The following is a 26390-nucleotide window of genomic DNA, read 5'->3' as shown; positions in this document are numbered from 1 at the left end:
TCTCCGTTGCCATCCGTTGTTGGAAATGTGCAGTGTATGTAAAAGGCTTCACTTTCATGACTCATAATAAAAATTGGTCACATCTAAGAGGAAGATTTTCTCTTTTAGAAAAAGATGGCTTTATTTCTGTTATAAATATGATACGTATTATAAAAAATATTCAGGCAATACAACCAAGTAAAAGCAGGGGAGAGAAGACCCTCCCACCCCCACCCCCCAGAATGTACACTGTTAACATCAGCTAAGCATCCCTCCAAAGATAGGTGGAGGCTGCATGAATGAATGGAGAGATGGATAGACAGATGGAGAAGGAGGCACACAGGTAGTAGCATTTACCACTTTATAGTCCTTTCGTTGAGTGTTGAGAAGTCTGGTTCTGTGATTCATTCAGTCTTCCCCACCCAGAAGTCAGTGGTTTTGCTTTAAGAAGTTGTAATAATGGATCACTGCAACTGTGGTATTGTTGTATCAACTCTACTATTGCACATTTAACCATTTCCTTAAGTTTGATCATTAATTCCTGATCAGTGACACTGCTGTTTTCATAGCCTGGTTCAGATCAGTTGTAGGAGAACCTCTCCAAGACCAGGTGACCGAGGAGAGGATAAGTAAACTAGTAAGAACATTGTCGAGTCACGTTTTCAGATTTTCGTCATCTTCCCGTGTACGTCAGAACACTCATTAGTTAATGTTGACCCTATTTCCTAAATGTGAGTTCTGAACAGAAAACAGCAAACTGACACAGAGGGAAAGCTGTAAAGGCCCTGCCTGGGGGTTTCATGTGATATGATGGCCCAGGGGCTCAGGTGGACCAATCTGCAGCCTCCTTGGCCATCCCTAGAGCTTTGTGCTTGTCCCGCAGTATTGATGACAAACACTGAAATGAGGGGAGGGGAGAAGACACGTGTCTGATACATACACGCTTATTGCTGTAACTCAGAAGTCTGGGACCAAGCATTTCTGTGTTTAGTCTTTTGATACCTTTAGTAATGTGATTTCCTTCATTTTGTACAGAACTCCGGGTATTTCCCGACAGATTTGTGGTCTGCGTAAGTCAGCTTGCATTCAGTCACGATCTTTTGGCAAGTCAGAGTGAAGAGTTGGTACGTATGAAAAAAATTCTGTAAGCAAATAAATCTGCTTAAATGATGAGTTATTATGAAAAATAGAAAAGAGATTGTCGTCTAGTCTCATTCAGCTCTTGAGCCCTCAGTGCATGTTTTAAGGGACCAAAAAGTCTTACCTGTTTTGCATGATAATATTGATTAATTGATGTGCTGCTTCTTTTCTTGAAGACGTCTTGAAAATTTAGCATGATCAGTAGTATCTCTTCCATAGCAATACAAAAATGAGAAAACATATCACAAAAACTGTGAAAATGCTTATGATAGTATTTAAATGAAATATAAAGCATTCTTTAAATGAAATGAAGCAAAATCCACGTTTCCACTAGAAGCTTTCATTGGGGTCAGTGGCTTTTGAATTTTATTCCATGGTGAATCACTGACATTTTCATGAGAACCAGTACTTTTCCCCAGTGTGTTATTTCTTAGCTGATAGGGTTTGTTTTCTCTCTCTTTTCTCGTGCTAAGTTTTGAGCTCCATCAGTCCTATTTCTGTTTCGCTGGAGTTCTCTATGCAGACAAATGGATACTGAAAATTCACTCCTAATGTTATAGTTTACAGCTTTGTCTTTTAAGCTTAGCATATACGTTTGAGAGTCTCCTTGGTGTGTGTGTGCATGCGTGTGTGTGTGCGTGTGTGTATCTTGCTGCAGTCACAGCTCAATCTATCAGAACTTACCTCTGTACCAATTTTTTTTTCATATTTTTGGACTTGGACTTGTGACTTGAAACTTTAACAAAGAGGGAAAAAAATCTAGTAGACATTAAACGTGGGCATGAAGTATGACATGATTATTATGCTTCTAAAATAATTTATAGGGATATTAGATTATCCCTTATGTTTATTATTTTTTAATCCATTTGAAATTTGGCCCACATGGTCTAAAACCAGCTTCTTATCTTATCTTAAATAAATACATAGGAAAAGTGTTTTAGAGACTAAAAGGGTGAACAGAGACCCAGCAAAAGTAAAGAGCAGAGAATGCAGATTTAAATTTAGATACCTTCATCTGTAGCAGATGAGCCCTTCAGAAAAGCCAGTGGGACCTGTATTTCATCTATCAACTAAATGCTAAGTATACACATTAAGTGAAATAAATGGGGCAAACCTGGTGAAAAGTATTGAAAGTTTATTTGTGAAGTATTTGTAGGATGTTGAGTTATCTTAGTAAATTAATAAATACTAAAGTCGTAATGCTGTTGGCAAACAGCTATAATGTAATATAGCTTAACTGATTCTCAGACCAATGAAGAAATTGATTTGTGGTTTGAGAAAACAACAATTAATTGTACCACAAAGTACTACTGTTTTCACATGGAATACAGAAGAAATTAGATCTTGTATGGTATGTTATATTAATATGTAATATTTTAAATTATTAAGGGTGAGTTAAAATATCTCCATACAAATGAAATATTATCCTCCTTAGGGGCACTGGTATTTATACAGATGTAAGTTTCCTATAGCTGCTGTCATATAAATCTTATAATCTGGAGGACATCCTAAATATTAAGAATTGTCATTCTGAAAAGTTGACTGGTCTGAGCCTTTTGCGTGAGCCAGTTCCGTGTTCTCATATTCAAAATGTTCTGATATCCAGGGATAACAGTGTCAGACTTAACCACTTAGCTTATGAGAAAAGTGCCATTTACATCATGAGGATCTTTCACTGTTTGGAGTGCTTCTCTTTAGATGTAGTCAGTCTCTCTCTTGAGCTTCCTTTTTCCCCACCTCTGACCATCCTTCACATACACGCTTTCCCAGCCACACGTATACAAGTCAGCTAACGCCTGGCACTGCCAGATGGCTCCATCCCAGGCACAGGCTCCGTGCACCCCTCTGCATGGCCAGCCTGCCTGTACAGCGCCCCTCCTCACAGGCCTGTCCACCGCTTCCTCAAGCTCCTTCCCCCAGAACCGATAACATACCCAGGTCAAGCAGAGGGCCCTCTCTCCCACAAATGGCCCGTCCAGCCAAGGCCACAGTCCTTCCATTACAAGTGCCTTGGACTCTGTCCTCATTGATATTTGATGTCTGCAGATCCCTCCAGTCTCAGCTACTTAAGGATCAATAAACAATCCTTCCCTCCCAGAATTGCCTTCTGCCAGAGAGAAGGCAAAGTTACTCCCGTTATTCTTACTCTCTCTCAGATGCTCAAAGCCAGTGAGGTCTGGCTCTCCTCTGAGTATCCCTTGAACTTCCTTACATTTCTTAAAGCTTCGAATTCTTTTATCAGTTTACACTGATACTCACCACAAGGCCGGATCCGTCTCATTTTCTCTTGGTAGTTACTCTCCAGGAATGTCTGACTGAGCGAGGCCTGGGGAATGGGCTTCCTGAGCAGCTGTATCAGAGGTACTTCTTTGGTATAAATGTCAATTATTTTTCCTATAACTGTTTACTGAACTCCCTCTTCCCCAGCCACGGAAGTGATGGCGGTGAGTCAGTACCTGGGCAGCAGCCAGGGAGCCTTTAACTCGTGCTGTTGCCTTGAGTAGAGATGCCTTTTCTCCTGCCTTTTTCCCTTTCCTTTCCTTTCCTTTCCTCGATCCTCAGTGTCTAAATAATAGTCAGGTAGGAAATCTGCGAGTGCCTCTTCAGAGCTGCTCCTCCTGGACACAGGGAAGCCAGATGCACTCAGCTCCCAGGTTCCTAAAGGTGGCAGCACAAAAGAACCACTGTTCCTGATCAGGCGGCCCAGAGGGAGTAATCCCCCTCCTTTGGGGGCAGAACGAGTGCAGTCAGTGCTGCCCCCCAGCACCACGGAGGTCTGTCACACACACACGCCCGTGCACGAGGGACTCCCCGCATGGAGTCCCTCGTGCACGGAGGTCTGTCACACGCATACCCCAGTGCACGAGGGACTCCATGTGGGGAGGTGCTCCGTGTTGTTGCAATAGCTCTGCCCTGAGTGCCCACGTGCCAGGGATGTGGGAATCATGATGTGTACTTTGGGAAGAAAGGGCATTATTACGAGATGAGTCATTGTATTTTTCTTACTACAGTTTCTCATAAGAAATCTTGAAGCCCTTATAGCCTAAGTTTGGGACCTATTGCTAGAAATGGAGCTGGGAAACCTTTTTGCAAGATTTTACCTTTAGTTTCATAGCTTTGTTTTTCCCTTCACCTTCTTTTCCCTAGAAATACTAAGAGCAGAAAGTAAATTTGTATGGTGCTCAGTGTATCCCATTCCAGCAAATGTTTTCTTTCGTGTTTACAAACCCAGGTCCCCATGTAAAGACTGCTTTCTTCTTTAGATGTAAAGCCCAGGGGGGCTTTGGGAAATTTAAAATTGTTTATCATTTTATCATTCCTTTATTAAAGAAATAACGAACATAACCGAAGTCATAGCTTTACTTTCCAAAGTAATAACTTTATTGTGTAAATAATCACAGAACTCTGTATATATCTGGGACATTTCAGAGTCAGCACAAAGCTGCTGTCTCATAGAACACTGGTTACAGCGGCTCCTAGTCTCTGGAGACCTTCCCATCTGCTCTCACCATCACATTTTAACATAGTTTCCTGAGTACTGGCTGTGTGCCAGGAGCTCTGGTAGGCACTGGGGAAACAAAGAAAAAGAAAAACAGTGCTCTTGCCCTCAAGGAGCTTACAGTCTGGCAGATCAAGGGTACTGAAGGTGACCCAGGTGACCTAAAAGTTGTAATTCTAATAGAGCCTCCTTTTTTCTTAAAGACGTACCCGTTCTGCACTTTAATGGTTCATTCAGCTGCTCTCTACAGTTCGGGAAGGGAAGTCCAAAATTCTAAGTTACTTTCTTTTAAACCTAAGCTGTAAAAGTCTGTGATTGTTTGGGAAATTAAAAATGGCATTTAGCACTAGAGCTGCAGAAAAGTGGATGTGTACGTTAAGATATTCAGAAGCTCTGCCTCACCTTCATTTGATTTGTGGCCAAGCTGTGAAAACAGCTGTTAAGATTCTTCAGAAAGCGCCAGGCCCTCGCCTAGAGTGGAAGGATTGCTGGCACGCCCTGACAAGAGACAATATTTCAGCACTAAACTGAACACTTCTCTTAAGTCAAGCTACTGTTTAATGTTAGAGAATCCTCCTTCTAGTTTATGAGTATAAAACTGAAATGCAAATGAGTCTAAAGAAGCAATAAACTGCCCTAGCCTCGGTTATTTTTAGCTCGGCTGTCATATTTCTCAGCTGTGCGTAACTGAACCTCTGTGGGCCTTATTAGCCCTCCTCTCAGTCTAGGGGGAGGGTATCAGATTATCTCAAAAATACTTTCTCACACTGAATTTCTATCAGAGAAAGCAGATGAAAATGTAGCTAAATAAAAACCACAAAATGATTTTGCACAAAAGAGCATTTTACTCACAGCTTTAAAAATTGTGATTGAAAAAAAAAAATTTCAGGGGAGAGTTATAGTTTAATCTTAGGAAAGATAAATAGAAATTATAAGGAAACATTTCAGTCCTTAAGTTTTTAGACTAGAAGAAATAAACAACAATTTGACTGTGCACTAACTTCTGTACCCTGATGACAGAATTATTTAGCTTCCTTGAGGAAACTTCTGTGTAAGTTTAAAACAGATCATTCAAGAGAGGAACTCTTTTTTTTGTACCAAAAAACTTAAATAAGTAGTGGATGATTTTTCTAGGTTTTTCTTACTGTATCGTAGACTTTAAGAATCCATTCTTCTTATCTTATTGTATTTCCTAAACAATGCTAGTGATAAATTACATGGAAGCCATTAACAAGAGATTCCTGTAGCACTAGGCAAATTTCCTTGAGTGGGAAGAGGTCATTTCCATATTTTGCATTTCCCACAGTGTTCTGAACTTAGTTTTTTACTTAATAACTGCTTACCAAAATTGTACATGTTCATTGTAGAAAAGATTTTAGAAACTAAAATTTACCCGCGACTCCCAACCCAAAGATAACCTCTGTTAATGATCTAGTCTGTACTCCTGTGTAGTTCGTACTTGATAACTAAGTTTGGTCTGTATTTATTTTAACTAGGACCCACTCATTTGTGAATTGTCTGTTTATGTCAGTTTTTTTATTGGTATTTTTGTATTTCACAAACTCCTTACTATATAAAAACTTCTTACGTAGTAAGGAAAATAACTTTCAGTGAGTTTATCATTTACTTTTCAATTATGTGACGTTTTTGCTGTGTGGTAGGTGTCTGTGTCCTCAGCCAGGCCTGTAGTTGGGCTGGATAAGGATGGGAACTATAGCGGCATCCATCACCTGCCTGCCCTTCCCTTGTGTGGACTGGCAGGTGGATGATGCTAACAAAAATGCTTCAGGGCAGGAGCCTCGGGCGATGAAGATGCTCTTGGTTGGTCTGGCCTGTCTAGAATAGTTTTTCTAGACAATGACAGAGATCATAAGAAAATTTTTTCTCAGGGGCAATCATTTTCTTTTAAGATCAACTGTCCTTTGCTTGTATGTTACAGTAAACTGAGGTTTTGTTCTCCCTTCCTAATAATAAAATTCTCCCAAACGATTAGCCAGCAGTACTTGTGAACAAGATGTCTCCTGGCCCCCATCTCCAGCCCTCCAAAGGAACCTGCCCTTTGCTGAGTTAGAACAGGTAGAATAGATAAGTTAGGGTAGGGCGTATCTCGGTTAGAATAGTTAGATAGGGTAAGTTAGAATAGGATGTATCTGGGGCCTCTAATCCTTTGTGCCTTTTCCCCATAATGTGCCTTTCCTGTGAGAAGCCTATAATCTCCCTTTGATGACTACTTAGATAATCGATTGAATTAAGCAAAACATGGCAGGGAATAGAACAAGTGAAAAAGGAATCAAGTGAAATTACAAGACTTGACTTTGACCACTTTCTCTCCCCTCACTCACTTGATGACCTTGGACAAGTCATTTGGCTTCTTGGAGCATCCATCCCCAGACTTACTAAGCAGAAGTAAAAGTGATGCCTGCCATGCAAGCCTTCCCAAGGATCAAGTGAGATGATCAATACAAAAATGTAAACTCTAAAGGGCCAATGCAATATTAATTGTTATTATCACCATCATTCCCATTCTTCCCCAAAGAGGAGTTAATTTAAATGCCATTAAACCAGAGTAGCAGATAGCTAAACACCTTACCCCCTGTGCCAGAAATGAGAAAAATACTTGCACATGTGATTTTCTCAAGAAGCTCAACACTCTCATTTTTCATCTCCATTTGCCAACCCAGCTTCATTTTACAACTATGAAAACTGAAGTACCAAAGAGTTAAGTGACAAAGCCCCATTTTGGCAGCAAGTCAGTGACGGACAAAGGGGTACAACAAGAGCGTAAACTCAAGACCTCCTGCGGGAGCTCTGTTAACCACCATCCAGGGGAGGAGGAGGTAGAGTAGAGACCACCGGTTAAAACGCCTTTCATTTCCAGTAGCTGCCGGTATACTCCCAGTGAGACATTGCTTTGGAGGAAGAACCCAGTCACTGCTCTGAGGTACAGAGGAGCTGGGAACCAGCAGATCTCTCAGGCCAACTTCCTAAAAGCCACACGGCCAGGAGAACACCCACGGCGATAGCACAGACGGAGTCGACGTGCAAGGGGATTATGTTGGGAAAGTTCACTAGTACACAGATGATTTAGAATTCGGTGCTCATTTTCCCAAGGAAGCAATGCCATAAATGGGGCGAGGTTCCCAGACGAGTCCACAGAAGTCTGTCACTATCATGAGATTGGAGACTTGGAAAGGGGGTCTCCCTGTCTGTGTCTGAGGGAGATGGGAAGAGCTGTTCCTTCTGCATCCCTGGGCAGAGGGCCAGTTCTGAGCAGAATTGTGAAATCAGACAGTCATCTGTGGTGTCTTTGCTCTGACTCTCACGCCTCTTCCCACCGGCAACCAGGGCCACACTGGGCCCTCCCTGGCCAGTCCTGCCACCTGCCTGGCTGCCCTGCACATTTACCCACCTCTCTCCTCTCCCATCCTGTCCAGAGCCACAAGCTCGGCCATGGGAGATGTCAGGGAAAAGATCACCACCACGAACGATGGGCTGGCAACCTTCCTGTGGGTGTTGGCGTTTTTCAACCACAGGCCTCTGAGGGAAGGTATTTTTGAATAAGGAGACCTCCAAGGGTTGGGGTAGTTCTGCCTGGGGTAATTGCCATTAAGTTTCTCTCTACTTTTCACAGCTATTTCCCTTCAGCTTTTAAACTGGGCATTATTAACCTATGATTCATGAATTATCTGAAATTTTTTTAAAGAGTGGTATGTATTTTTATGTTTTTCTGGCCAGAGTGAAATAGCTGTCTTCAATTCTCAGAGTGGTCAGTGAGTGCTCTCCCTTCTTAAGAAGCACTGGTCCCAAACCTACAAATTCTTTCAAGCACCCAAGTTTTCTCACAGTTGTGTGGCACCAGAGACTCAACTGTGGGGCCCAAGGCTGTTTAGGATTTATTTTTAGGTTCTCGAGGGTTAGGTAAGTGTACACTGGAAAATCCCTATGAAATGTGTACTTCCTGCAAGATCACTTCCTTGATTTTTTTTTTCACTGATTTCATTTTCAGGTTAACATTCTTTTCAACTATTTTATTGGTACTTTCCTAGATCTGCACAAGATAGTTTCACAGTCATCAATTCAGAAGGAATGAAAACTTAAAAAAAATTATTTTTAAAAAACACACTAGGGGGGCTTCCCTGGTGGCGCAGTGGTTGAGAGTCCGCCTGCCGATGCAGGGGACACGGGTTAGTGTCCCGGTCCGGGAAGATCCCACATGCCGCGGAGCGGCTGGGCCCGTGGGCCATGGCCGCTGAGCCTGCACGTCCGGAGCCTGTGCTCCGCAACGGGAGAGGCCACAACAGTGAGAGGCCCGCATACCGCAAAAAAAAAAAAAAAAAACACTAGGGTATCTTAGGGTATCTGCTGCTAACCCAAGTGGCAGCATCATCAGCAAGGCTGTGCTCCTCTTCCCCTTAGAGACTTGTCCTTTCATGGGAGGGCAGAGAGATGGAGGGCCTGTGGGCCAGAGGACCCTAGTGAAGCGCAAAGCTTGTCCCTTGGGAATTGGGCAGATGGCATGGCCTCTTGGGTGTCACTTTCCTCATCTCTGTGATAGGGGAGGTCATGTCTGCCTGGTGGGTGTCTCATGAGGACTGGTCCCTATACCGAGTGCTTTGTCTGCGGCATCTCAGTACAGACGTCCTCCATCGTTATCACCTGCAGAGAAAACGCCTTCAGGCCACGGTGGGATTCTTGAGATACCACTTTCCTTTTCTTGTACCTCTTTTTGCTTTGGTTCCTTTGAGCCAATGCACACATGTATGTTTCTATACTTTCTTTTAATTGTTCGTGACTACTCTGTCCCATCTGTTTTGTCCTTTTCACTTCCTTCACTTATTAAATATCAAATAATTTAAGAAAATCTTAGAAGTCAAATTTGGGAAAGAGAGACCTCTTCATTTTAAGACGTGTGGTTTCTGCATGACCAGGTTGCGTCACCGTCTAAGACTGTGGTCACTGTCGTATTTCAGGCTCTACTTGGGCTGCTTTTCTGTGAGCAGCTCCTTTTGTGTCAGGTCACATTTCACCATGCTGACACTCCTGGAAGTCATCAGGCATCACACTGAACTAGGAGGAAAACTTTTCTTTCTGCCTTATTATTACAAGGTCATGAAGAACTGAAAGTAATTCCAGTTTTTTACTTTAATATTAGTATTTGCCCCTCCCCCAAATAAGCTGATAATATATTATCTTTGTGCTGCTTTTATAGTTTGCAAAAAGCTTTTAGTTTTGCCGAGTGTTGTCACATACAATAACTTGTTAAGTGCAACAAACCTGAGAAGAGATGGTGTCAGTCTTGAACCTTTTAGTTTTCAAGGGACAGGAAGGCCAGCTTTAAATGGCTTAGGAAGAAAAGGGAGGTTTTTGGCTCATGTGCCTCAAAAGCCCAGAGATCAGAGGACAGAGACTTCCATCAGGACTGTTTCTCACCATCTGTTGGCATTGCCTTCCACTGTTTGGCTTCATGGTCAGCCTCCATGTGGTGGTTGGTCCTGGTGGCTGCAGGTTCATGGGAAAAGAGAGCAGGCCCCTTCCTGGGCCACTGTAGCCCATGCATCTCTATGAGGCTCATGAATTCTGAACTCCGATTCGCCTGGCCTGGGTCACAGGCCCACTTCTGGAGTCAGGCTTGGAGATGAGTCCTCCTGAAAGGCATGGACTTTGGATGGACAGTGGGGACATGACTCCCTAAAAGAAAATCTGTGTATTGTTTCCAGGAGATGGGTGAGGGCCCACTATATAGCTATTATCACCTCCCCCCCCATTTTTAAAAATAGATGAGGAAACTGATGTTCAGAGAAGATAAGGGGCTTGTCTAGATGCCACAGTGAGATAATGACCTAGGGAAGCTGGACCCACGGACTTTGGGCTCAGTGTTCTGTACTCTTCCTCCATCTCCATCTCTAACCAAGATGGCAAATTGACCCCCTGGGCACAGTGGGGAGAGTGCTGCACCAGGGCCAGGCCTTCTCGACTCAATCCTGCCCCCAGCTAAATGTGTGGCCTTAGACACTTAATCTCCTGGGTCTCGTTCTGTCAAATAGGGACACTACCTGTCTGCCAAATACTCAGTGAGGCCCCAGTGAGATGTGGGGAAAGAATTTAATCATGTAAGTTTCCTACAGATGCAAAGCATCCTTCGCCTTCTTATAAACCCATGTGGTCTGCGCAGGTGTCAGATTTTCTTTCACAACAATGTCAAGAAAACGTGCTCAATGCTTTCCAGTTTCCAAAGTGTGTTTCATACCTCTTGCTGCATTTAACTTCCCCAAACAATCATGAACCAACTATGAGGGGCTTAAGGAACTGGCTCTGGGACAAGCCACCAAGTGGTGCTATTCCTTGGCCTCTGTCCCCTCACCTCTGTGCTCCACCTTGCATCCCAGGAGCGCTAACCTGATGTGATCAGTTCTGGGTGTGTCGTTCTGAGCAGATGTGATCACAAGGAATTCAGATACAGTCACATTATGAATGTGATTTAACGGCTATGTATTCTAATATTCTATGGATTACTTTTAAAATATCCTGGTTGGGTTATTAGCTGTTTTCATTTGGAGTAAACAAAACAGAATCAGAAGAAACTCATGTATATAACCATGAGAAAATAGATCCAACTCTCAAAAGATAAAGACTGAGAGTACCATGTTACTGCATTAAGTGCTTCTGTGAGAAAAATCCTAACAGCACTGAGGATCTTTTTTTTCCCCCTTCTCCCGTTACTGCCTTCATATCTGGCAGAATGTTCTACAATCCTGGAAACAAGAGTTTGGCGGGATAACTTCTGCCATACCTTCCACCCAGGGCTGTAAGGGGGGGCCAGTGCACCAGGCTGCGGCAGGCAGTAGCTGGCCTGAGCTGTGACACTGGTGCCCACACAGGGTCAGCTGACATCATGGCCCCCAGGATCTATCCACCCTGGACTGATACTGATATCCTGGGGGCCTGCAGCCAGGTGCCAGGGGACTGGCAGCAACATGTTCCCAAGAAGCCATGCTGTCCGATGAGCAGTGGGATTGCATTCGTGCTGCTTGTCCACGAATGCGGCGCGGTAATAAGAAAACTCCCTGCCTCCCCAAGTTGTTTTGAGGGTGTCATTGGTGAATACATGCAAAGCTTCTGAAACAGTGCCTGGAACTCAGTTGCAGGTTGACACATGGTGGCTGATCACATCCCACCAAATATGCCTTTTGCAGAGTCATCCCAGACTCACCCTCCATTACCCACCGTGCCCAGTCCAGCTACCACCCAGTTTCTCTGCTCCCCCTTTACTGCAGAACTCTCCAAAAGCATTGTCCGCACCCATGCTGGCCAGTACTGTGGCCACTGGCCACATCTGGCTATTAAGCATTTGAAGTGTGGCCGGTCAGAAATGATATACTAGAAGTGTAGAATCCACCCCAGACTTCAAAGGCAGTACGAAAATATAAACTCTCTCAATAATTGTATATGGATCACGCGTTGTAAAGGTAACATTTGGAGTTGAATAATGCATTATTGAAGTCTAATGTCACCAGTTCCCTATTACTTTTTCATGGGTCCCTGGAAGATTTAAAGGCACCTGTACAGCACAGGTCATATCTCCACTGGAGAGTGCTGGGCTCCACTCTGCCTCCACTTCACTCTTGGACACATTCCAGGTATGCTTGGGTCCCAGCGCTTCACCAAAAATAGCTTTCGTCAAGTCACCTTCCACTGGTCAGTTTTCACTCCTGAAGGCTCAGCAGCTTTTGACACGGTTGTCACTTTTAACGAAGCCATTTCTCCTCTTGCCTCCAGGGACACCATGTTATGTTGACTCTTCTCTTTCCTCACTAACGATTCCCTTTTAGTCTTCCTTCCTGAATCCTCGTCTTCTCAACTTCTTTTTTCTCATCCAAACGCACTCCCACTGGAGCTCGTCCAGACAGATGCCTTTAAATACCGTCTCTGTGGACTTCCCAGCTTTGTGTCTGCAGACAGAACTCTTCCTAGAAGCTGTAGCTTAGCCACCTGCTCAGCATCTCCATTCTTCATCCAGGACAGCTCTTAAAGCTTACATACCTAAAATGCATTTCTCGGTTTAACTTCCCCAAGGCCGCCCCCCCCCCCCCAGTACTTCCTGTATTGGTAAAGGGTGACTTCCTTCATCCGGTTGTTTAAAGCACGGATCATGGAGTTATCCTCGACTTTTTTCTTCCGCTCACTCTCTATATCCAAGCCATCAGCTTATTCTGTTGGGTCTCCCTTCAAATTGTATTTCCAGTCAAACTACTTCTCACCACCACCTGCCTCCTCCAAGACCCACCATCCTTGAATGGACCATTGCAGTATCCTCATCACTGGTCTCCCTGCTTCCACCCTTGTCCCTCTGTTATACCCAAGGTGATCCATTTAAAATACCAAGTCACTTTTCTTCTTGGAACCTTCCAATGGCCTTACCATCATCAACACACACACACACACACACACACACACACACACACACGCACGCACCTCTTACCTGCTCCCTGACCCCTCCCCAGGTTTGAAATGCTCTTTTCAGGTGCTTGTGCAGCCCATCCTCCACTCAGGTCTGTGGGTAGAGCTTACCTTGTTACCTCCCATAGCCTTCCCTGACCACTGTATGTAAAACTGCACCCCAGCAACCCTTTAGAGGTTCATTTCTCCTCATAACATCATCACCACCTGACATTGTATGGTTTTTTGTTTGTTGTCTTCCCCACTGGGATGGAGACTCCATGAGAGGAAGAACATTTTCTGAGGGTCCATGTCCGTCTCTGCAAGGACCTCAGACAATGCTTGGTGCAGAGTTCAGTGGTGCCTGATTGGATGACTCTGCTTGGTTTTCAATTCCGTGCCCCTAAGAACAGAAGTTTAACTCTGCCGGGTATCAGAATCACTTGGGAACTTGCTAAAATGTGCGTGCCCTGATCCCACCACCCTCTCAGCCCCGAAACCCAAATGCAGTAGATTCTGGGGTAGAATCCTGGACATTTTTGAACAAGCTCCGCAGGTGATTTTTTTTTTCTTTTTTTTTTTTTTGCGGTACGCGGGCCTCTCACTGACGTGGCCTCTCCCATTGCGGAGCACAGCCTCCAGATGCGCAGGCTCAGCGGCCGTGGCACATGGGTGCAGCCGCTCCGCGGCATGTGGGATGTTCCCGGACCGGGGCACGAACCCGTGTCCCCTGCATCGGCAGGCGGACTCTCAACCACTGCGCCACCAGGGAAGCCCTCCCCAGGTGATTTTGATGCTGCATACCTGGGCCGCTCTCTGCCCGATGCTGCCTTGGCGTGCCAGTTTACATCTGTGTACCTGCTGCTCTGCTCTCTTGAGCTTTGTTTCATGCACATCAGTAGTCCTTGAATCACCTGGGAGCCTAAATATAGATCTCCTAGCCCCACCCCAGATCTTGTGACTCAGAACTTCCAGGGATGGGTCCCAAGAATCAATATTTTTGAAAATCCCTCTGTGCCTCTGATAACAGCTAATCTTCCCACTAGCCTTTGGGAGGCCTGGGTATGTTTTATGGACTCCTTGAGGAGGATAGAAACTTAAGAGCGGGTATTTTTAATGTCTTTTTTAGGCCACCTTCACTCCCCATCCCTCATTAATCCAACAGTGTTCTGTTCAGAAGTAGTACTCAGTAAGTCACTGTGGAGTGAATGAATCCTTGATTTATCCACAATTGCAACTTGCTTTGTAACTTGAACATCCACTAGTATTTCTAACTACATTTCAACCCAGCTCATTCTGGTGGGTATTCTCTTTGTAGTCCTTTCTGTCCAGGAATTTAAAATATGTTTCCCAGGTCAGACCAGACAGCATTGGGGGTAATACCCACCCCCATCACCCTTAGACACTCACCTGCTCTGCCTCCCCATTGGACCTGTGCTGGGGCGCATGGGCTTTGGCTGTCCTTGACGTGCGGTGCATCCACTGGTTTCCAGAGCATCCCCAGGAATGGAGGCGGGCCTGACCCCTTGCTCTGGGTGCCTGCCTGGGCTGCTCAAGCTGCTGAGGAGGGTATCTCCCTAATTAGACTTCTGGGGCCGGTGGCCTTGCTCCACTTCGGTTTGGTTGCTCCCTGAAACTGTATATAGACACACCTTTACAGGTGGATGTTTTTATTTTATTTTATTTTTAATTTATTTATTTCATTTATTTATTTTTTGCTGTGTTGGGTCTTCGTTGCTGCATGCGGGCTTTCTCTAGTTGCGGCGAGCGGAGGCTACGCTTTGTTGTGGTGCGCGGACTTCTCATTGCAGTGGCTTCTCTTGTGGAGCACGGGCTCTAGGCACGTGGGCTTCAGTATTTGTGGCTCACGGGCTCTAGAGCTCAGGCTCAGTAGTTGTGGTGCCCGGGCTTAGTTGCTTCACGGCATGTGGGATCTTCCCGGGTCAGGGATCAAACCCGTGTCCCCTACATTGGCAGGTAGATTCTTAACCACTGTGCCACCAGGGAAGTCCCTACAGGTGGCCATTTTTAAAACCAAAACCAAAAGTATTACCAAAGGTAAATAAATAAATGGGGGGAGAGGTGACCAGGGAAGATAGTTGCAGCATTTTCTTCCTTAGCTAGACTCAGAGCTAGAGTCCAGGTTGTGAAGAATCGTTGATGATTGATGCTGACCCATAGCAATCCTCTTGGTTAACCCGTTTCTTAAATCCTGAGTCCCCGTGCAGTGCTCACTCTGGACTTTGGATGGCCTGCCCATAGCCTTCTTGAATATGTTGGGTTTGTCTGTACTCTTTGCAGAAGATGTCAGGGTCGTTAGTCACACAGAATCGGAAAAGCAGCAGTGTCATCCGGGTAAGCCCTGGAGGCACTTGCCACCTCAGCCTTAAGACTTTTGCTTCTGTATAAGCCACGGTTGCATTTTGATGCCAGATGTGAGAAGCCATTAGTAATCAGGACAAGTCCCTTGGGAAGTCCTGCTCCGAGGTGGTAGCTGCTTCCTCTGGAATACTTGTTTGGGGGGCACCGGAGGCTGCGATTTAGTGACAAAGGGGAGTGAATTAACCCTAAAATGTAAGAGTGAGAGATTTCTAATGAGATCTGACAGTTCAAGGGCTGAAGGAGTCTAATCTCCTTTCTCCCCTGCCCACCCAGTCTTCATACAAATGTAAATATGCCTCCTTCAACAAATTGCCAAATGTGGTTTTAATTTGGAAGCAGGAGACTCTGCCTCACCTTTTTCTTTGTTCTTTTTCTTTTCTTTCCTTCTTTCTTTTTTTTTTTTTTAAACACGAAGTCACAGGTTTTGTATGTTTTGAGCTGGACATTTCCTTCTGTCACACTGTCACTCTTTCTGTTGTTGTTTTCTTCCAAGGACATTTCCCCCATTGTTTGTTGTCAGACGACTTCGGGAGGAGAGTCGATTGTCCTTTGTTTTTTAGAGATGTTTTTGAAGTTCCCATAGGAAATGCAGAGTGCTCTCTAAGCTTAAAAAATATATAAATAAATAAATAAAGGCAGCGGTTGAATCGAATATGAGATGCAAAGAGTGTCACTATCACAGCATCATATGTTATGTGGTCTGTGCAGTATCCATTGTTGTTATTTATGACCCTGTCTGCCTCCATTGTGGACTTCTTCCAGCCTTGGGGAATTTACATCATTCCTAATAGCAAAAGGCTTTCTGGTTCCCACAGAGTTGTTCAAAGCCTGACTCATGCTCCTTATGTTAATTGTTCAGCTCTGAAAATACAGCACTTACAGGGTGTGGTTGTAAGGGGGAGATCTACTGTACTTATAGGGCATGTTTAGAAGTGTTTCACACATAAATCTCAATCTCTTTCTCTGTCATTTAACTTTTAAACTAGTCCTTTTTAGTCATCTAGTAAGTCTTAGGGAAAAGAAAAGGGACAAGCATCAAAATGCAATATAATCCAATAAAACCTATTGTATTCTATTCACTGACTCTTCAAACTGACTTGGGTCATAACTGGACATGACTCTGAGTGACATTGGTCCAGGTCTGAACCATAGGCAGAGTTAATGAGAGCTAAAGGCTGGTACTTAGTGGCTCAGGGCAGTGATTGTACGAAGCTCATGGCATCACTCTGTGGGACACCCGGGCATCACACTGCTGGCTGCCGCCTACCAGGCTCTCTGGGGCTGTCATTCTTAATTCCAGTGTAGGTCTAAAGCTAGGACCTACTGGTACCTTACCAACACCATTCCTTGTAGCAGCAACATTTTACTGTGGAATTGGCTGGAGAAGGGTACTTAGAAACGTACCAGAAAATAAAAGAAGTTAACACCTTTTCTGAATGATCTACATGCTAACAAAAAGGAAACAACTTTCCAAAAGTAAGAAATGGGTCAATGTTGGTGATGGTTGGGAGGTTTTTACGTTTTATAATTGCTTCCTTATGAAGCTTCCATGGGAATATATAAGGATAGATAGATAGATTACCTAAGAATTATCTAAAACCATGTTAGTGCTGTCAGTTTAAGGAAAAAAAAAAAACCTCCCAGTTTTTTAGTAACCAAGATTACAAACTCCAGTTTTCAAAGTACCCGTATTGAAAGGCTTAACTCTTGACACTGTCTTGAGTATTGCAAAAGCCATATTTTGCATTTTTGTCAATAGAGAAAATGTAAGAATTCTGAGGCTAATCAGGGTACAGACCACTGTGCCACCAGGTCTCTCCGGAAGGTCAGGCCCACAGTCACACGGCTGCCTGGCTACTGACCCTGGGGCGTCGTCACAGGGCCACAGAGATATCAGATAGTGGACGAGAGTTCCCAGATGTCTTGGAATCACCATCTTGCACGTTTGTGGTGCACGTTCATGTATGAAACATGTGCTGGGAAGCCAAGGGAAGTGACAATTTACCCAAAATTTCTAAACTAAAAAACATTAGAAAAGCTTAACATGACGTTACATCCAGTCCTCACCAAATGAAATCTGCTCACCGGGGCATTTGGAGTGGAACTGTTTTCCCTCCTGTTCAGCTAATAGATTTCTGGTTGAACTTTTGTTATCTTTTGGAATAGCCGGGAAGAGCTCTCCAAGGAGCGTCGGAGGATCGTGCTGCATGCATGGAGAGGCCGCTTCTTCCTGGCACAGAGCTCAGGAGAAACGCTCTGCAAGACCTGTAGGTCCCATGAGTTTCCTTTTCCTCCCTCTGGACTGTCTGTATGGGTTGGCACATAACACGAGGTCTAGAATTCAGCAGGAGTGCTCGGACCCTAATCACAGAAGCCCCTCTGGCGCTGACCCTACTCTAAGTCACAGACTGGCTTTTCCTCCTTCCAAACTCTTTTTCTCTCACTTTCTGGACAGTGGGGAGCAAGGCATTGCTTCACAGGTGTGTTGCAGAGAGTAATTAATGACAAGTGCCTTGAAGATGAAAAGCACCTGTTGAGGGTATTTCGTACAACTTTCCGAGCAGCCCCAGACAGATCTGAAAAAATACACTCCTTTCCTGAGGTGCCTGTTCTGACCCTCGTGTCACTGTGATAATCCTCGGGCCCCTCAAAGCAACAGTAAGAACACAGACATACGTATTGGTTCCCAGACTAAAGCTTAGGCTAAAGAAATATTTTAGTCTCAATATTTCGGGTTTGGTGGTTTAAGAAACTCCTTGCCATTCACAAGGCTCCAGTCTCTGAATTCTCCCTGGGCAGCTTCTATCCTGCTCCTCCAAGTGAATTGCACACTTACTTAGAGTGCAGTTTACATTATCAGTTGTATGTGTGTTGTAGAAAGGGAGTTTGTGTATGTACAAGCATGTTCTTATACACACACACACACACACACACACACACACACACACACAGAGCCTGTGCTTTGGATGTATTTGAGCATTTACTTCTGGGAAAAAAATCAATGTATTAAATGTAGGCAATATTGATCTTTAACATCTGAAATGAATGCCTCTCAGCCTTAGTTAAAATGTGAACTCCATCATAACTCCATTGATAACCCAGTGATCGATAAATAAAGTGTGTCCTCGTGTACTGGAAAATGTGATGGCTCTTGCTTGATCTGGTCTGCGTGTAAATATACACTTGGGGATTTTCCTAGATTGGCCAAGGGGTGAGGAGAAGGGAGAGTAGCACATGCGTCCTGCTTCAAGTGTAAGAAGTGTGACAAGGGGGACCTGGAGGAAACCTGGCCATTACAGCTTTACAAAACAAAAAAATCTTTCTTTGTTTTAGTGTGAACAGAACTGAAACAAAAAGGAGCATCGTGAGCAAATCACGGAGCAGCAGGAACAGTGTGGGAACATCCAGTGACTCAGTGATTGCGGAGGTAGCACGGAAGAGGGGGGACAGCCAGGCCCCATCCGGTCCCCCGTCCAAGGGACAGGCGAAGGCTTACATAAAGGCAGCTGAGAGCCACCGGGGGCTTCCTGTTCCAAAGCTGGAGAAAGTTCATCAGCCCCCGCCAGAAGGCACCAGCAGCCAGCAGAAACCTCATTCTGGGACGCGGTTAGAGACGGGGCTTCTTCGCGGGAGCCCTGTCTGTAGCTGTGAGTCAGCATTCCCGGGTCCAAAACAAAGTCCACGAGGGGCCAGAGCACAACAGAAACGCAGGAACCGTGGCTCTGTAGAAGACGCCGACCACCGCAAGAGAGCTTCTCTTGGAAGTGATCGATTAGTCCCGAGGGAAATAATAGTGGAAAAAAAGCAAAGCTGTCAAGGTTTTGCCAACTTCAGAGCTGTCAGATCCGGGGTTACTTTTGAAACGAGATTTGGCAGAAACCGCGTCTAATGAAGAGTTGCATGCTTTGGAAAATCTCTCCTCCAGACATCTTATGAAAAATAAGCCAGGGCAGGCACGGCAAACTGGCTCAGCCACAAACACTGAAAGATTAGCTACGACTCAGGGCAGCCCAAGCAAGAAAAGAAAGAAGTACGAAAGAGGCCACTAACTTACGGAAGAAGATTGCAAACTCGTAGTTGAGGATGTAGTGGCCAAGCCTGTGACAAACGAGCAGTGTGTCTCGATGCCGTGATTTTAAAGGAATTCGAATGATTGTTTCAAATACAAAATATATACCTGCGTTGGGGTCAGCTTTCAAAGCAGCGGCCTCCAGGAGCCTACGTGCTTGTTCTGACAGCATTGCTACTTTCTCATTCACACTTTATAACTGTCTTCAGAAATTTACTTTAACGATAAATAGCCACTCGCTTTGTTGGCAGTGACAGTGTCCATGAAGGAACCGCATGAAGAAACCAATCTTGTGCTTCCTTGTCACATCCATGTACAGACCACACAATGGGCCACGATGCTGCTGGTCAGTTCTCCTGCCCTTCAGCCTGAGGAGGGCAGCCAGCACTGGAGGAACAGGCTAGCAGTTCACACTGTCTGCCTGTGGCACCAGCATCATGATCTGAATCTGTGGAAGAAATGCAGAGCCTGGGTCCCACCCAGACCTACAGAATGAGAAACTCTGGGGGATTCTGAAACCTGCCCAGGTTCGAGAACCACCGGGCTAATTGGAGACTCCCTAGTGTTGATTCCCTCCAGCCTGGCAATTGTGGCCTCCAGCACATCGGCAGGGGCCCATGTGTGGACAGGCACCCGTCATGCCCCCTCCAACCTGTAAAGCACCTGGGTTCAGTGTATGAGTCACTTTGTTCCCAGGTTCTTAAGCAGGGCGGCCACAGAGCCCAGGGAGCTGTGACTTTATCCTAAGAGTTGCAGGACATTTACATATAATTCAGCCCAACATTAGGGGAAGATGTGGGAGAAGCTTGTTCTTGCTTGTAGCTCAGGCATGTCCCTGCCCTTGCCGCCACCTCTAAGATTCTGGTTTAAGTTCAGGACGGACAAGAACCCAAGTGGAACTCAGTGGCCAGACTTTGCGGTTTTCCACTTGGAAGGCTTCACAGGCAGTTTAAATTTCAAACCAGGAGCCTTCCATCTGCAGTATCACCCACTGTTGTCTCCAGTGGGCTTGCTGAAATGTCACATAGTGAATCATAGCAATGACTTATTTTGGATGGACACCTACAGTAGATTTTCTTAACCCAGTTTCATTCTAAAATAAGGAAGAAACCATATGCAGAGGCCACCCGTCAAATGCATCTTTTTTCCTGCTCAACATTGGGTGGTCCTTTGAAGTAGTACCTCCCTAGTAACAAGGAAAATCAAGTATATTCCCCAAAGTGTAGGAGTTAGCAAAAAATAACCCAGAAAAAGCCCAACAATATAAAAGAATATGGAAGTAGATACAGTGTAAGTTCATGCTTAAGATTAATTAGTGGCTTCTCCCAGCTCATTGTGTCCTTCCCCACTCTCCTTTCCCCTCTTAGATTGCAGGGCAAGGCTCATTAAGAGGCAACCATATTTCATGGCATCATTTTGTGTCATGAAGCTAAGTCTTGCTTGCCATACCTGGCCGTGGATACAAGTGCTAGCCCTTTGATGTTCCAGACTCTTCTGGTAGCCTGTTCCCTTCCTATGGTCCCAGCCTCACCACCCCCACCAGGAACATGGCCCCGCCCACTGATACCCCTTCCTCTTCCCACTTAGCTTTTTTCCTGCCCCAGGTGATTCCAGTCATAGGATTCTATAGGAAAGGGAGCCCAACAGAATACCAACCACAGTGGAGCAGATTCTGCTCCTCCAGTAGGGGCAGACTACACAGGGTGGAAACCTCCTGAGAAGGTGGTAGAACATGGCCCATCCTGGGCCCCTCTCTCAGAGCGATGCGTATTCTCGGTGTGCTCTTCACTAAAGACAGGACCACAGTGTGTCACTGAATCTTCTTAAACAATTATTGGAACAGTTTAAGCAGAGAGGGCACAAATAATAACCCAGGGAATAGGCCAAGAAACAATGAGCTCCCTGGAAGAGTCTGGAATTAAAAAGAGCCATTCCAATAGCTGCTGCCTACCCCAGAACTAGGAGATATTTGAACTGGAGGCACCAGAGAAAGTTTTTATCGAGTTTTTATTTCATTAGTTAACCTAGGCCTGGTGGTTAAAGCCAATACTTACATGCTTAGTGATCGTCCTTCAAGAAAAGACTTGTTTTAGAGTTTGGTATATTTGTGGAAATAACAATGACTGTGATCTAGAGGGAAAATAGCACCCTTGCCTGTAGATAGATAGGGTCTTTCTCACAGCCATCATGTACGTGGGACTTTTATCAGGATTAACAGAGGGAACAGCTCTCTGCTTCCGCAATAAGGCATGTGTTTGAGGAATTTTACCTTTAAGCATTTTCCTTCCACATGTCTGAAACACCCCTGGATCTCTTGTTACTTGAGTGGTTCTTTGATTCTTTGGATATTTGGAAGTACGGAGTGGAAAATGGGCTGCCAGGTTTTTTTTGTTGCTTACTAGGTGGGAAATGAAGAGTTGGTTCTCTACTGCCAGAAGTGGGTGTGTTTTGATATTCTTAATAATCTTAATAATTTCCAGCATCTGAAAATCTGAGACCCTGTCAGTATTCTTAGTTAAAAAGAATAAGTTCTTCAACCACTTACTTCATAAAGCAAATTAAATGTATAGTCAAGTTCCCGTAAGTCTAATGCTTGGAATCCAAGTCTGATGCTATGGGTCCAATTTGATTAATGTTATAACTTTGAACTCCCTAACTTTCTCGATGTCATGGCTTCTACGTCACCTCCAAGTGCTTTCAAATGACTTTTTAATAGATTGGTGGTGGGGTTTTTTTGTTGTTTTTTTTTTTTTAATGTTCGCAAATGTCTGAGAACAGTCAGAGTGACTTTTCTTACACATTTTTCTTTTCTTTGCCTCTGGAGGTTAACTGTCATCCAGATATGCATGTAAATTGCTAAATGCAAAGGAGCAAACGTTTGGGGAGAGAGGAGTAAATGCTGCAGCTTTTGTGCTCACTTATTTTAAATGAAAAAAAATAGGAAAAATGTATTTCATTTTATAAAAAGCAAGAGTCACGAACACTCTCTGTATTTTGATTTTTGGAGACTATAGCTTCTTTCTGAATGAGTATCTCAGGGTATATCTTGGGGACAACAGTGGGATCACAGTTAATTTGTTTGCTCTCAGTGTCATGTTTGGACTTTAGCATGAATTGTTGTGCCTATCAGTGGCTTTTGATTTCAGAAAGAGCTCAGAGAGAGCAGAGCACGTAAGGGAAGGAAACCTCTGTACCCAAGAGAGTGGCCTGGGATCACAGTGTCGCCGTTCCCAGTTTCCTTGAATTCCTTCTTGGCAGGACCCACTGTAATATCTCCACGGAATTCTGGTGAGTGGCCTTCCTTTGGCTTTCCTAAGAGCCAGAACCTCTCTTTTCAGTGTACTGTGCTATGGCTTGAGTATGGAAATCCTTTTAATTTCTTCTTTTATGAGGAAATTTCCATGCTTGGTTTGTCAAGACAAGAGAGTTCAAACGTTGTTATTGAAACACAAATGAATTGAAACGCGTTGCAACAAGTAAGAAATCAAAGTTAAGCTGATTTCTGTTAAACAGTTTAAAGTCTTCCTTGGTACAAAATAAATTAGGCATTGTAAAATGAAGTTAATTCAGAAAATCACTCAGGGCAGAAGTCTAACCATGTATATCATTGGTGTTACAATTTATGATGTAATTAAATTCTCAGAAATCTGCAGAACTCCCTCTAATTTGGTTTCTGTGTTTACTCAACAAGACAAGGAACAAATACATGTCAACATGTAGCTTAACAGAGGGAACTTGAGTGGATGAAATTATTGCCTTTAATTGTCGAGAACTGCTCAGTACCGGGGTTGGATTTAATCACATAAGTTGTATTATGCAGCATGATATTATCTGATGATTGCTGTTACAGTTACTTATCAAAAATCTTGTTAATTAAACAAAACTCAGTGAAACCATACATTTGGTCCCCAAGCACCTGACCAGGCAACTAAAGGTATGGATTTGACAGATCCCCAGAAGAAACTTTCTTCAGTCAAGGTAGAAAGCCAAACACTGCAGGCATCACCAGGAGAGCTCCCTTCTCCCGTTAGCCTTATCCTCTCATTTGTTTTGTTTAAACTGCTAAAATAGTTCAAATAGTTGTGCACGCCTAGGGGATGAAACTAGTATGTAGTGTAAATGAGCCTGTTTTATGAATAAAAAGTAAAATTGTTTTAAAAAAGTAAATTAGTGTATGTCACTCTTCTTTAAAGCAAGTGAATTAACCCCAAGGAATATACATTCAAAATGCCCTTTTCTGAACATGCTATCTGTAACATTATGTTCTATTTGTTGGAGACTTTTTCCGCCTTGAAGCAATTCTGAAGTTTTGAAGACTGTGTTAAAGTAATCAAAGGGGCTCTTCATTTGAACCACTGGCCCTAAAGATTTAGGTCTGGAACACCCTGTGCAGGATGTTGTGATTAAATTGTCCCGTAAGACTTGGGGCGGCCTCTACACTGCAGCTATGTTACCACTTCTGCTCCCAGTGTGAGTCAAGATAGACTCCTCTCATGAGGGGTTAAAGGATGTGACCTTGACTCCTTTCCAGAGGATCTTGACATTTCCCAAGTGGATTCATTTCCATTTTCGAAGGGAATTTACTCCTAGTTCAGCACCGAATGAAGCCCTGGGCTGACTCTTTCTCTGCACTGCCTTTTATGACAGGATCCCAGGCCTCTCTGGTTGCTTGTAAATATATTTCCCCTCAGATCCTGTACATAATTTTTCAGAAGCATTTCAATATCAGGTTGGAATAATACATCTGAATAGCTGTACATGAAATGCTGAGAACCGCTGCACTCGACAAAGCAAAGCCCGTTTCTTCTGGCCGTTTTGGTCATGGGTGCCATGTGGCCGGCCCAGGAAAGCTGCCCTGGCCTGCCTGGGGCTACTGACAGCCCTGCTGTTTTACCACCAATTGGTTCATGTATTTGGGGACAAGTCACTTAACCTCCCGGGCCTCAGTTTCTTCATCTGTCAAATAATCTCTGATAGTTTAAGTACCACACTTGGCTCCACAGAGCCCCGAGGTAAGCGTACCACTCCGTGTATTAATTTCACCATCCGTTTAAAAGTGGGTTCTTGACACTGAAATTGGAATTACCTGGGTAGCTTCTATTGGCCTAGGCATTGGCAGTTTTAAAAGCTCCTCCAGTTCTCATGAGATGCCACAGTTAAGAACTATTGTTTAAAAGCAGAGGGTAGGGACTTCCCTGGCCATTCAGTGGTTAAGACTCCGCGCTTCCACTGCAGGGGGCACGGGTTGGACCCCTGGTTGGGGAACTAAGATCCCTCAAGCCGTGAGTCGTGGCCAAAAAATAAGTAAAACTGGGGGGTGGAGGTTTGAGTGTGTTTAACTGGATGTTAAAAGAGGCAGGGTCTGCGAAGAGCTGAGTATCCTTTAGAAGAGAGGCTTTCTGCAGATGAGAAATGGGCCTACTTTCAAACAAATGGGAAGGGCTTAGGCGACAAGGTATCAATAGGCGTAAGTTTTAATCCGACGAGGGATGTGTTCTCTTTTCTCCCGAAGGCCCCCTACGTTACTTCTGCTGCTTTAGACCCGACACGTGAGGCTACCTTCATCTTTGCCAGCACTGAGAAATTGTTACCCTCGTACAGAAGATGAGTTTTTAAAACACCTAAATAATTGTCTGGGGTTTGCCTTTGATCCATGATCATTAATATCGTTAATAGGCTCTCGAAAAGTGCGTGTGAATCTCAAGTTCACATTTGGCAGGGTAGTGGAAGAAAGAACGCTTTTAAAATAGTTTGGCTCAAAAAAGCGCATCTGAAATAACCCTGTGGGAAAATCAGGAGAATTTCTCATCCTCTAAAGGATTACCTAGGATGAGATGCTGACCTTGTATTTTAAGTTCAGTTATATTTCTTAAAACCTCATTCATTACCCACCCTGATTTATTTTAGGTGGTGAAGCAGGCTGTGGGAGGAGACTCCGGTGATGTACAGTTTTCATGTTTGCTTTCTGTTTTTTCCACAGTTCCCCAAAGATCATAACATGCATATATTTCTTTAAAAAAAAAAAAAAAACTTCTTCACGAGATTTACTATAGTTTTTTTCTCTCAGAAATTAGAGCTGAAGAATTCTCTCCTCTGTGGGCTTCCAAGGCAATCCAGCACCAGAAGGCGAGGTGCCCAGGGTGAGCAGAGCCCTGACCTCTGCGGGGGGAGAGGTCAGTTCAGCAAGAAGACTCAAAAGGGAGGAAGAAAAGCAGCTCCTCAGCAGGGAGTTTGACTTGCTTCAGGGCAGAAGAGCTTTTATAAATAAGGGCCCAGTCTCCCACGCCCTCTTGCCTGTTCTTCTGTTACCAGCCCTGTCTCTGCGCTTAGACACACACACATCGACGCACACACTCATGGACACACACAGACACACTTGTGGACACGCCCTCATAGACATATGGACACGGACACATATCGATGTACACACTTGTGGGCACACAGACACACACACTGGTGGACACACACTCATGGACACACACACACTCATGGACACAGCCTCAGCTCTCACTTCCCCCACTGCCTCACATCCCTCTCTCCACCTGCCCCTGGATTTGCGGGATGGACAGGCAGACCCTTCTCCAGAGGAGGCAGGTGACAGATTGGCTGGGGGTTTTTCTGGGCCCAGTGGCTCCTAAGGCCTTTTCAGTTCCTCCTTCACATGCTCAGCTGGTGAGAAGAATGTGGAGGGCTCTTTCCCAAACCCACTGTGGGTGCCTGGGAGGACCAAGACCAGCTCATGCGTTCCTGTTGTCAGTGGGAGGAGGGGGGATGGTAAATTAGGGCGACCTCCAGCCCTGATGTGACACGCGGGCTGTGCGTTTGGGATGTGTCCCGGTGGGAGGGGCCTGGAAGGCCTTCCCGAAATGATGTCAGCGTGAATGG

At 44.6% G+C, this 26390-nt stretch overlaps 1 protein-coding gene across 1 annotated transcript in view; it reads left to right on the top strand.

The window, feature by feature from the left end:
• The window catches only part of SLX4IP (SLX4 interacting protein), a 185430-nt gene extending 161758 nt beyond the window's left edge, over window positions 1–23672 (top strand). The window contains 4 exon segments of the mRNA XM_067707481.1: window positions 1015–1103; window positions 17603–17703; window positions 18770–19235; window positions 19237–23672. Of these exon segments, the coding sequence (XP_067563582.1) occupies window positions 1015–1103; window positions 17603–17703; window positions 18770–19235; window positions 19237–19485 (905 nt within the window). The 3' untranslated portion in view covers window positions 19486–23672.
• The last annotated feature ends 2718 nt before the right edge of the window (window positions 23673–26390 follow it).

Source organism: Pseudorca crassidens, chromosome 15, assembly GCF_039906515.1.
Source record: "Pseudorca crassidens isolate mPseCra1 chromosome 15, mPseCra1.hap1, whole genome shotgun sequence".
NCBI lineage: Eukaryota > Metazoa > Chordata > Mammalia > Artiodactyla > Delphinidae > Pseudorca > Pseudorca crassidens.
This window is presented reverse-complemented; position numbering and strand designations above follow the sequence as displayed.